Raw genomic sequence first — 13,310 nt, 5'->3', positions numbered from 1 at the left:
TCTATATTCTATATTCTCTTTCTATATTTCATATTATTTGTTCTATATTCTCCTTCTATATTCTAATCTTCAGCATTGGATGCACCTAAAAACCTTGAGGTGGAGTCTTCCACTGAGACTCAGTTGGTGCTGGTGTGGCAGAAGCCGGTGGCTAAGATCGACAAGTACAAGTTGCTATATGTGTCAGCCGACGGGTACAGGGCTGAGTTGACGCCCTTCTCCAATGACATCAAGTTCACCCTGAGGAACCTGACGCCTGGCATGCTGTACACTATAACCCTGACCGCTGAGAGGGGACACAAGCAGAGTGGCCCCGCAACCATCTCAGCAGCAACAGGTCAGTGAGGACAGTACACCTCTATCTCTTCTAGCCTTGTCCCATACATAGAATTAGAATGAATAGAGCAGGCATCCCCATTCAGGTCAGTTATGCCATAATGGGAGGACTGGCGGCCATATTGAGTGGTCCCTCATTCTATTTACAGTATATGGTCCCATACTGCAGTAGCCACAGGTCAGTGTGGACAGAACCTCTCCAAACCTGGTCCCATACATATCTTTTTATGGTCTCAGAGTGTACAGTATGTACACGAGCCACAGGTCAGTGTAAACAGTACTGGAATTGTCAAGCCAAATCTTCAATTTAATTGACAATAACTGTCTTGACAAAGACGAGTTGGCAAAAGCACAAACTAATCTGGAACCAGACTAACAGTACACCTCTCCTAGCCTGGTTCCAGACTGTATGTACAGTATCTAGCCTAACTCTATCTTCTAACGTTGTCAAGCTGTTCATTGGCTAAAGCACAAACAGACTGGACGACTAGGCTACATCTCTTCACATGATGAGTTTTAGAAAATAATTATGTTAGTCTATACCTTAGTACTACCGCTATTCATCTTACAGGTATATTAACAATCAACAATCTCTTACTGTATCTTAAAAAGCTATAGGAGGGATTTACACTGTCCATCATCCATGTTGATGCTGTATAGTAGGGGTACAGAAGAAAGCTATTTTATTTATTCTGTGAGAATGAGTTTGGGCTGTGTTTAGTGAGGTTTAGTGCTGTAGGGTTTTTTATTATATGGTTTTGTACTGCAGGCTTTTGTACTGTAGGACCCCAGCCCTTTTCTCATTAACCAAAGATTCAGTTTTGCTCTCGAGGCTTGCAGCCAAACCTAAGGCAATGAATTGAATTCATTGTTGCTACTTTTCTGTCTGTCTCTGTTTCCCCCCTCAAGCCTTTAATTTAACCGAATGTGGGTTTATTTTACTTATTTTACTGAAATAAGGAAAGAAAAATAAAAGATGATTGTGAATTTCTTTTGCTAGCCCCAGTGGTCAGGGTGCATCCAAACCAAACATTTGAGAAGAAAGTCCTCCAGTTATGTAACAGGGTAGCCATTAATGTGTATGGCTATGGGCAAAATTCAAAACGCTGGGATAGAAAACGCTGGGATTGTTCAGAATAACTTTATTTTGTTGAATCTGTGTCCCATGCTGCCAAGGTGCAGAATGGAGGCAGTGTGTGTGTGCTCCATACAAGGCTCATTCATGTGATAATTGTTGGAGTGAGCCCATTCCCCTGTGTTTTTTTGTGTGATTTGACCACGATGAACTGTGGGTCTGTCAGATAAAAGGACACATGCGGGAGCCCCTGTTAAAACATTGTGTCTCCGAAATTAACACTCCTCTAATCCGCATACAGCATTCGTTCCTCCGGCCGTTTTATCGTCTCCAGACGGGTAATGCAAACACAAAGCGTGCTGCATGTTAGCAGGGATATAAAGGGATTGGACAAGGGGGGAGGGGTGTGGGGTTGCCCACCCTTTGCCCACCCTTTCGCCCCCCCCCCCCCCAGGTCTGGGCCTTACTTGTGTTTGACAATCATCAGGCATTGAAAGGATTACAAGAATCTGAGTTCAAGTGTTTGGAGACCCACTGGAGTGAGCAAATAAGAAACACTATACCTCTGGCGGGGGAAAAACGCTCAGGAACAGCGGTTCTGAATTTCGAGGATATTTCAAATGCTGAGCAAGTAACCAAACTTGATTTGATATAATAAATCTCCCGGTAAATTGAAAGTACCAGATCCGTCCAGCAGTCAGAAATGTAGTTTTACCATCATTTAGGCTAATCTGCAAATTCAGGGACTTACCGAGTTATGGGGAGCCTTTGTGTAAACGGAAGACTCAGGCACAATGAGAGAGAACTGTTTGATTGATCATATCTCGAGCAATAGTCAAAGGAGTCAATAACCTGATTGGAATAATAGAATAAACACATCAGAATGTATTGGCTTTAGTGCCCTGCACACATCATACAGACTATGACGTATAACCCTAGAGTGTAAACAAAGCCTTATTAAGATTCTGCTGTACAGAACCCTCTTCTTTAGTAGTTTGGTGATGGTTCCATACACCCACGTGAACCAGTGGTCGGTGCCGTTTAAGATGAGGGAGGATAATTCTTTTTTTGTGAGCATGGCCTTATTTCTATTACAGCATATTGGATGACTGTCATTCATATTCCATTCACCCAGCTCATTGTAACATCGATAGGTTTAGGCCAGGGTTTCTTAAACTATGGTTTGGGACCCAAAGTGGGACCTGAGCATGTGAGCCAGTGGAGGCTCCTCAGAGGAAGAAGGGGAGGACCATCCTCCTCAGTGAATTTCATAAACAATTAATGAACATGCACCTGTGGAACAGTCGTTAAGACACTAACATCTTACAGACGGTAGGCAATTAAGGTCACAGTTATGAAAACTTAGGACACTAAAGAGGCCTTTCTACTGACTCTGAAAAACATAAAAAGAAAGATGCCCAGGGTCCCTGCTCATCTGCGTGAACGTGCCTTAGGCATGTTACAAGGAGGCATGAGGACTGCAGATGTGGCCAGGGCAATAAATTGCAATGTCTGTACTGTGAGACGACAGCGCTACAGGGAGACAGGACGGACAGCTGATCGTCCTCACAGTGGCAGACCGCGTGTAAAAACACCTGCACAGGATCGGTACATCCAAACATCACACCTGTGGGACAGGTACAGGATGGCAACAACAACTGCCCGAGTTACACCAGGAACACACAATCCCTCCATCAGTGCTCAGACTGTCCGCAATAGGCTGAGAGAGGCTGGACTGAGGGCCTGTAGGCCTATTGTAAGGAAGGTCCTCACCAGACATCACCGGCAACAACGTTGCCTATGGGCACAAACCCACCGTCGCTGGACCAGACAGGACTGGCAAAAAGTGTTCTTCACTGACCATTTGCGGTTTAGTCTCACCAGGGGTGATGGTCAGATTCACGTTTATCGTTGAAGGAATGAGCGTTACACTGAGGCCTGTACTCTGGAGCGGGATCGATTTGGAGGTGGAGGGTCCGTCATGGTCTGGGGCAGTCTGTCACAGCATCATCGGACTGAGCTTGTTGTCATTGCAGGCAATCTCAATGCTGCGCATTACAGAGAAGACATCCTCCTCCCTCATGTGGTACCCTTCCTGCAGGTTCATCCTGACATGACCCTCCAGCATGACAATGCCACCAGCCATACTGCTCGTTCTGTGCGTGATTTCCTGCAAGACAGGAATGTCAGTGTTCTGCCATGGCCAGCGAAGAGCCTGGATCTCAATCTCATTGAGCACATCTGGGACCTGTTGGATCGGAGGGTGAGGGCTAGGGCCATTCCCCCCAGAAATTTCCGGGAACTTGCAGGTGCCTTGGTGGAAGAGTGGGGTAACATCTCACAGCAAGAACTGGCAAATCTGGTGCAGTCCATGAGGAGGAGGTGCACTGCAGTACTTAATGCAGCTGGTGGCCACACCAGATAATGACTGTTACTTTGATTTTGACCCACCCTTTGTTCAGGGACACATTATTCCATTTCTGTTTATCACATGTCCGTGGAACTTGTTCAGGAACGGGAGCAGACGTGACAGCTAGGTTGTAGCAACCTCATGATGGGTATAGGGAAGATTTGTGTATCATGTAGTAGCCTAAACCTATCGCTGTTACATTAAACTGGGTTAATGGAATATGAATGAGAGTCATCCAATATGCTGTAAGTGAAATAAGGCTATGCTCATGAAAAGAAAAACATCCTACCTCATCTTAAACGGCCCTGACCGCCACTGATGTGAGCGGTGGGTCGCGAGTTATGAGTAAACATTTATAATGACACACTATTTCTTCTTAATTTTGGTCGTTCAAGGACAGACAATTTCTCATTTGGGTCTCGAGCTGAAAAATCTGAAGAATCTCTGTTTTAGGCTATTACATGATACTAAAGTTTTCCCTGTAAACATCATGAGGTTGCTACAAATCAAATTTGTCATGTGCGCCAAATACAACAGGTGTAGACCTTACAGTGAAATGCTTACTTACAAGCCCTAACCAACAGTGCAATTTTTAAGTAAAAAATAGGCATTAGGTAAACAATAGATAAGTAAAGACATTTTTAAAACAGTAAAATGACACTGAAAATAATAGTAGCGAGGCTATGTTCAGGTGGTACCAGTACAGAGTCAATGTGCGAAACCTAGCTTATGAATGAAAGTTTACAGCATAGGTGCACACAGGCCAAGAAAATTTTGAGTAATCAATTGAGGAGACAGACAGTGACGCATTCAATACCGCCTTGCACAGTCTTGCGGTATTCTAGCTGATCTAGGGTGTAATCATTAGTCCAACAGTTGCAAATTTCAGTTTCTATTGGACAAATTAGGGAAAGGGGGATACCTAGTCAGTTGTACAACTGAATACATTCAACATAAATATGCCTTCCACATTTAACCCAACCCTTCTGAATCAGAGAGGTGCGGGGGGCTGCCTTAATCGACATCCAAATTCAGCTATGTTTATCCCCTTTTCGACTCAGTTTGCTTCCGTTTAAGAAACAAACACAGCTCACTTTCATAACAGCCACATAAAAACAACATGCTCTTTGTTTATATGATTCCTTCTCGCAACGATCTATGCACTCTCCTCCTCTCATCTTTTACCTTCACTTGTGGACTTCACTGCACAACACATCAGTTGTCTGTGACCAGGCGAAAAAATATTTCCAAGCCAAACCTTCATATCATGACTGCTAACCACTACACACAGGCTACACCTTTATCATGTCATAGTCAACATATTACAACTAACTAGAACTAATGCGTTAGTAAACCTGCTACAATCATGCAGTACAGTGTACAGTCAGAAAGCAGTTTAGCAGTTACAATAATTTAATGAAACCAGTAGCTTACCTTGACTTGGAAGAGTTCCAGTGTTGGATAGCCGTAGCCAGCTAGCTAACATAGCAACCCTCTCTGTTTGAGCCAGGTATTTGAGTAGGCTAAACTAGGTAGCTGCATTCTCTAGCTAAGTGAAAGTGAACGTTTAAAAAAAATCAATCAAATCTCTTTCGCTCTCTCTCTTGCTTCTCCTTCATTTTGTAAAAAAATGATTTGTTCAAACCAGTTCAACTATTGTCTTTGTCTCAATTTAAATCAACTACTCACCACATTTTATGCACTGCAGTGATAGCTAGCTGTAGCTTATGCTTTCAGGACTAGATTCATTCTCTGATCCTGGACAACATGCCAGTTCATGTTGCAAGAGCGCTGATAGGTTGGAGAATGTCCTCCGGAAGTTGTCATAATTACTGTGTAAGTCTATGGAAGGGGGTGAGAACCATGTGCCTCCTAGGATTTGTATTGAATTCAATGTACCCAGAGGAGGAAAGAAGCTAGCTGTCCTCCAGCTAAACCATGGTGCTACCTTATAGTGTTGCTGAGGCTACTGTAGACCTTCATTGTAAAGCAGTGTCTTTTAATAAACATTTTGGTGACGTGAATATATTTAGTATAGTTTTATCTAAAATAATTTTTAGTTTTTAATGTTTCACTATTTTTATTTTTATGAAATTCACTGAGGAGAATGGTCTTCCCCTTCCTCCTCTGAGGAGACTCCACTGACGTTGTGAACTGAAACCAAAGTTCCAGGAACAAGACCAGAAATGTTGTTGAATTTTAAATAAGTTTTGATGTTTGATACAATTTTTTTTTTTACCCCATTTTCTCCCCAATTTCTTGCTATCCAATTGGTAGTTACAGTCCTGTCTCATCGCTGCAACTCCTGTACGGACTCGGGAGAGGTGAAGGTCGAGAGCCGTGTGTCCTCCCCAAAATACAACCCAACCAAGCCGCACTGTTTCTTCACACAATGCCCACTTAACCCGGAAGCCAGCCGCACCAATGTGTCGGAGGAAACACTGTGCACCTGGCGACCGTGTCAGCGTGCACTGCACCTGGCCTGCCACAGGAGTCGCAAGTGCGCGATGGGAAAAGGACGTCCCTGCCGGCCAAACCCTCCCTTCACCCGGACGACGCTGGGCCGATTGTGCGCCACCCCATGGGTCTCCCGGTCGCAGCCGGCTGCAACAGATCCTGGACTCGAACCCAAAATCTCTAGTGGCACAGCTAGCACTGCGATGCAGTGCCTTAGACCACTGCACCACTCCGGAGGCCCTTTTGAAACTATTTTGATATAAAAATGTTGCATGACAATTTCTCCTCCAAATGGAGCACAAAGAGCCTGTCCTGCATGTTTTTGAGATGATCTCGTCTTGACAATAAGTTATTTTATTCATCCTATCACATATCCATCTGCATGTGCTAAAGGCCAGACCTGAGACCCTGCCACAGTTGCTTCTGATGACTGAAAATGGGAGTAGACAATTAATCCCAAAATGGCACAGTATTATCTACAGTTGAAGTCGGAAGTTTACATACACCTTAGCCAAATACATTTAAACTCAGTTTTTCACAATTCCTGACATTTAATCCTAGTAAAAATTCCCTGTCTTAGGTCAGTTAGGATCACCACTTTATTTTAAGAATGTGAAATGTCAGAATAATAGTAGAGAGAATTATTTCTTTCAGCTTTTATTTCTTTCAACACATTCCCAGTGGGTCAGAAGTTTACATACACTCAATTAGTATTTGGTAGCATTGCCTTTAAATTGTTTAAATTGGGTCAAACATTTCAGGTAGCATTCCGCAAGCTTCCCACAATAAATAGGGTGAATTTGGCCCATTCCTCCTGACAGAGCTGGTGTAACTGAGTCAGGTTTGTAGGCTTCCTTGCTCACACACTCTTTTTCAGTTCCGCCCACAAATTTTCTATAGGATTGAGGTCAGGGCTTTGTGATGGCCACTCCAATACCTTGACTTTGTTGTCCTTAAGCCATTTTGTCACAACTTTGGAAGTATGCTTGGGGTCATTGTCCTTTTGGAAGACCCATTTACGACCAAGCTTTAACTTCTTGACTGATGTCTTGAGATGTTGCTTCAATATATCCAAAACATTTTCCTACCTCATGATGCCATCTATTTTCTGAAGTACACCAGTCCCTCCTGCAGCAAATCACCCCCACAACATGTGGCTGCCACCCCCGTGCTTCACGGTTGGGATGGTGTTCTTCGGCTTGCAAGCCTCCCCCTTTTTCCTTCAAACATAATGATGGTCATTATTGTCAAACAGTTCTATTTTTGTTTCATCAGACCAGAGGACATTTCTCCAAAAATTACGATCTTTGCCCCCATGTGCAGTTGAAAACCCTAGTAAGACTTTTTTATGGCAGTTTTGGAGCAGTGGCTTCTTCCTTGCTGAGCAGCATTTCAGGTTATGTCGATATAGGGCTCGTTTTACTGTGGATATAGATACTTTTGTACCTGCTTCCTCCAGCATCTTCACAAGGTCCTTTGCTATTGTTCTGGGTTTGATTTGTACCTTCAGGTGTTCGGAAATTGCGCCAAAAGATGAACCAGACTTGTGGAGGTCTACAATTTTCTTTCTGAGGTCTTGGCTAATTTCTTTAGATTTTTCCCATGATGTCAAGCAACGAGGCATTGAGTTTGAAGTTAGGCCTTGAATTACATCCAAATGTACACCTCCGATTGACTCAAAGGATGTCAATTAGCCTATTAGAAGCTTCTAAAGCCATGACATACTTTTCTGGAATTTTCCAAGCTGTTTGAAGGCACAGTGAACTTGTCCTAACCAACTTGCCAAAACTATAGTCTGTTAATTAACAAGAAATTTGTGGAGTGGTTGAAAAACGAGTTTTAATGACTCCAACCTAAGTGTATGTAAACTTCCGACTTCAACTGTATATAGTGCACTACCTTTGACCAGGGCCGATAGGGTTCTGGAATAGGGTGACATTTGGGACACAGGAAATACACTACATGACCAAATGTATGTGGACACCCCTTCAAATTAAAGGCCTCTGCTATTTCAGCGACACCCGTTGCTGACAGATGTATAAAACCGAGCACACAGCCATGCAATCTCCATAGACAGACATTGGCAGTAGAATGGCCCGTACTGAAGAGCTCAGTGACTTTCAAGGATGCCACCTTTCCAACAAGTCAGTTCGTCAAATTTGAAGAACTTGACTGGTCTACACAGAGCCCTGACCTCAACCCCATCTAACAACTTTGGAATAAATTGAAAAGCCATCTGAGAGCCAGGCCTAATCACCCATCAGTGCCTGACCTCTCTAATGCCCGACCTCACAATACAAGAAACCCACAAGTTTTAACCTCTTGCCACTCAAATCATGCCTCTCCCATAACCCATTATCACCTAACAATACCTCCTCCCACATTGTGTGTTTCCCTCACTTTGATGCACTGACTTTAAAAGATATTTTGAAACCAACCATCCACGGTATAGAACCACCCCACCCAGACAAATTATTCAGTTCACATTAGGCCTGGCATGGCCTGCGGTGAATCAATCTTTGATCCACCCTTAGCACACTATCTGCCTGTCAGGACGTGCCATGAGAGAAAAAGCACTTGAAGCATTTCTAAACTGTCAGTCGGCCCCCGTGTTGTGATCTTTACCATGCGTAGTGAGTAGTGACTGACTGCAAAGAGACAGCAGAGACAGGTGCATTGATTTATCCTCTCGAACCAACCAATAATGGTCATTATCAACCATTCACATTCTGCGGATTACAATGTTGTGGACTGAATGGAGCGTGAACAATGTACAGAAAAATCTCACTTCAAGACTACTTGCTTTGTTTGCTGTTAAAGCCATTGAGGATGTTGGCATGTTAAGCAGTAGTTACAATAAGTAATAATAAGAATTTGTATGCAGTGGAAAAACTAGTAGAGTTGCATGAAATTAGTTCTAAATTTGCACCATTTTCTCTCCGCCACATGGCAAAATGTATACCCATGGCAAAATGTGTAGAATTGCAAGAAATTAACTTTTCAACTTCAAAATGTTCTCTCCACCATCAAGACGGGTGCCACTAAAATGTTTTGCCAGCGAGGTGGGGGGGACGCCCAACCAAATCTTTGTTAGGGCCCCAAAAGGGCCCCAAAAAGGCCTGAGTGTTGTCCAATGTAGTCATCTATTTTCAGTTGGGATTTAAGTTGGGTTTCAGTTTGGTTACAGCCATCTGTTTTACAGCATAGAGTACATAGATGGCCTGGCCTCTGCATACTTCTGCTGTCATGGAGAGAATAATACCTGTAATTTCAGATCAGTTAGCCCCCTGGTACCACCCACTCTACAAAAACACTCACATAGAGACCCCTGGTACCACCCACTCTACAAAAACACTCACATAGAGACCCCTGGTACCACCCACTCTACAAAAACACTCACATAGAGACCCCTGGTACCACCCACTCTACAAAAACACTCACATAGAGACCCCTGGTACCACCCACTCTACAAAACACTCACATAGAGACCCCTGGTACCACCCACTCTACAAAACACTCACATAGAGACCCCTGGTACCACCCACTCTACAAAACACTCACATAGAGACCCCTGGTACCACCCACTCTACAAAAACACTCACATAGAGACCCCTGGTACCACCCACTCTACAAAAACACTCACATAGAGACCCCTGGTACCACCCACTCTACAAAACACTCACATAGAGACCCCTGGTACCACCCACTCTACAAAACACTCACATAGAGACCCCTGGTACCACCCACTCTACAAAACACTCACATAGAGATCAGGCTGCACACACACACTTTGTCCTATTGAGGTCTCTCTTTCTGTCTTGCCTCTCACCTGCTAAAAACAACGTCGTCAAATTAGTTGTCCCTCATCTACTTATTTGGTCACTTTAAAAGGGATATATTTGAAATTATCCTTTCAAAGCAAATTTTAAATGATTCTTTATTTTGACACATTGAAGTTTTTCCATTGCATACTCACAGTATAAACAATACGGGTATTGTATCATTGTTAGTAAACATCAAAAGCACATGATAGTTCAGCTGTTCCCAGATAATGATGATTCAGCAAATGGATGGATGGAGAGTCAGTGGTTCCTTCAAGTCCCTGAGGAGCTTTTGTTTCATTCTGTGAAGGCTCTGTTCTGTATGCACCCCCAGTTCTCCCTCCATCCCTAGACTTAGACCGCTCTGCTCCGCTCCCAGACCCTCTGCTCCTCATTCTCATGCTCACATTGACACTGTGGCCGAGAGCCTGGCGCCTGGTGTTGGGGTGCCAGGGACTGTTGCGGCTTGCTGGGACCATGGCTCAATGTGGCACATATTCAAGTCTGCTCTGAAGCCCATTGTCTGCATGCTAATGATCTGAAGAGAAACTAGCCCCAACCCCAACGTTTCGTAATTGTATGTTGGTTAAATGGAAAATATGGCTGTTTTTTCCATTTACTGAAAAGTTTCAGTTTTGGAGCTACCATGTTTTCTTCAGACAGCGACAATTGACATTAGCCTAAACATAATCCATATACAACACTATGAAGTATCCATACAAACACTGTCAGTCTGTCTCCAGTGATTGATTAGTTTGTGTAATGTATTTTCAACACACTTCTGAAAGAAGTCGAGAAACAAATGTCTGCACTCCTAGGCTGCGTCCCAAATGCCTATTCCCCCTATTCCCTATATTTTTTTATTTTACCTTTATTTAACTAGGCAAGTCAGTTAAGAACAAATTCTTATTTTCAATGACAGCCTAGGAACAGTGGGTAACTTCCTTGTACAGATTTCTACCATGTCAACTCGGGGGATTCGATCTTGCAACCTTTCGGTTACTAATCCAACACTCTCACCACTAGGCTACCTGCCACCCCATATATAGTACACTACTTTTGACCAGGGCCTCCATGTCCCTCTCTACCACCCTCCCTGCTTCCCTGACTGACTGGCTGACTACTGTATCTAAAGCAAGCCTGCTCCGCTCTTAACGAAGAGTGACAGCACCTGGGATTTGTCTACTCTGGTTTTCATTTCCCACCACTTCTTCTCACAACAAGTTCCCTCGTTTCACGTCAGCCGAATCCTCTGGGTTCACACTGGCTCAAGACCTTGCGACCCTAACGTTTGGTCAAGTGTTCTAATGAGTTATGTCCCTGTATCTAGCCAGGCAGCACTGAGGCGGCAGTGAGTCCACTTCGAGGTCTACGGCAGTCCGTCTCTCCTATAGAGCAGAGATACTTTAAAACCACTGTGGGCCACCTTCTATCCATCTGTAACTCTGTTTCTCCAGGAAGCAGCTTTTGTTTAATGAGCTGCTGTCTGTATGCTGCATTGCAGGCAGTCGGTCTAACCTCTCTCTCTCTCTGACTTCTGCCAAGCACTTCCTCTAACAGCTGTAGACTCCTGCTGGCTCAGCTCCTCTACTCTTCCTCAGCCATTATTAGCCACTGCTAATGACTAACACAGTTGGCTTTTACAACACTGTATACGACCGACCCATCTGCCCTGACGTCACCCAAGCTCTTAAAACTCTAGTGAAACGCTGGCTGACTCTGTATAATGTTCCTTTTCTTCTGAATGTAGATTACTTTTCGTATCAGTGTATTATGGAACTGATGCACAAATACCATGTATGTTCTTTTGCAGTCACAGCATCGATAAACTGAGGGTTGAATTTGAACAAACTAGCTGGTTAATAACAATGTACCTATCTACACCAATAAAATGCATGTTGTTACTTTCATACTTACCTAGGGTTGCACACTTCCTGGAACTTCCAATAAATTCCCCTGGGATACCTCCAACTGGGATTTTGGGAAAACCAGGGTATTTATTGAAGATTCCAGGAAGTTTGTAACGTTACACTCACCACAGTGGATGTGATAGGTACATACACTAAGCACAAGGTTTTCTACCCATGTATAGTTGTGTCAAAACCTATTAAGATGCCTAAGTGGTATAAACACTTCACTTATGCCTGACACAATGAGTACTAGTGAACAAAAGTCGACATGAAAATCATTATAATTCTTGGAAATAACTTCTTCATTTTCCCCAGGATGGGGTATGTAACAACTCTTAATTATTGCATCTTGTGAACCTGCTCTTCTTGTTTGACTCATAAGGATCCATAGATTGATATGGATCCATAACTAATTGTGATGTCTATTGTACATACAGATGGAATAACTGTTACTTCCTGATCTTCTGTAATCTTCATAAGAACTTATTTAAGTACTCTTGAGGTCCAGGGGATGAAAACAACATGTCTTCCCTTATCACCCAGAAGCTGAACCCATCGTGGAATATCTCTTGGTCTCCGACATCACACCAGACAGCTGTAAACTGGCCTGGTCAGCTGAAGAGGACCTCTTTGATAGTTTTGTCATTATGATCAATGATACTAACGACGACCTCGCTTCTCCGCAAGAGGTGGTGGTGCCCGGGGAGGAGAGAACAACAGTGCTTACTGAGCTAACTGAGGACACAGAGTACAAAATTGAGCTCTATGGAGTCATTTCGGGACAGCTCTCCAATTCTATTTCCGTGGTGGCAAAAACAGGTACGCGGTATGACATCACACCAGCAATGGCCTAGGACTACTGGGTAGATTATGTTAGGAATGTATTCATTACAACGTGTCAGCTTCTTTTAATACTGTAAGTTGTATATTCTCGATGTCTCATTGTGTACTCCTAAAATAACAGCATGGAAATGGGGTCAATGTTGGGTCAGTGTTGAATATCTTCGTCATTGCAGCCATTTTTGTTGACTGACCTGATAACATTGTGTGATAACATTTGTTCAAGGCAGCAATCTGGTAGAATTATAAATAGTTAGCGTTGCAAATGAATTATTAAAACCTGCTTGGGCTGCCTTGTGTGTCATGTGTCAGCAGCTGTGTGTGATGTGTCCCATCGTGGTTTTGTTAACCCAGTTGGACGTGTTTGTTCAGCGTTCACTGTCCTGTCATTGTCTTGTCTGTCAGCACTCCTGAGTGGTTCCACTGGAATCATCCAGCAGCCCTCTCATCTTAAACCCGTC

At 43.5% G+C, this 13,310-nt stretch overlaps 1 protein-coding gene across 4 annotated transcripts in view; it reads left to right on the top strand.

The window, feature by feature from the left end:
* tncb (tenascin Cb) overlaps positions 1-13,310 on the top strand; it is a 115,524-nt gene that overhangs the window by 92,130 nt on the left and 10,084 nt on the right. For 2 of the 4 annotated variants that reach the window (XM_014171019.3, XM_014171018.3), the window contains exons 10-11: positions 74-337; positions 12,553-12,828. In XM_014171019.3, the coding sequence (XP_014026494.1) occupies positions 74-337; positions 12,553-12,828 (540 nt within the window). The remainder of the gene's footprint in view (positions 1-73; positions 338-12,552; positions 12,829-13,310) is intronic. The other 2 variants (XM_045707105.2, XM_045707106.2) reach the window with 2 other exon arrangements.

This window comes from Salmo salar, chromosome 24 (genome assembly GCF_965601325.2).
Source record: "Salmo salar chromosome 24, fSalSal1, whole genome shotgun sequence".
Taxonomy (NCBI): Eukaryota; Metazoa; Chordata; class Actinopteri; order Salmoniformes; family Salmonidae; genus Salmo; species Salmo salar.
The sequence above is the reverse complement of the archived record's forward strand: the minus strand, read 5'-3'. Positions and strand labels throughout refer to the sequence as shown.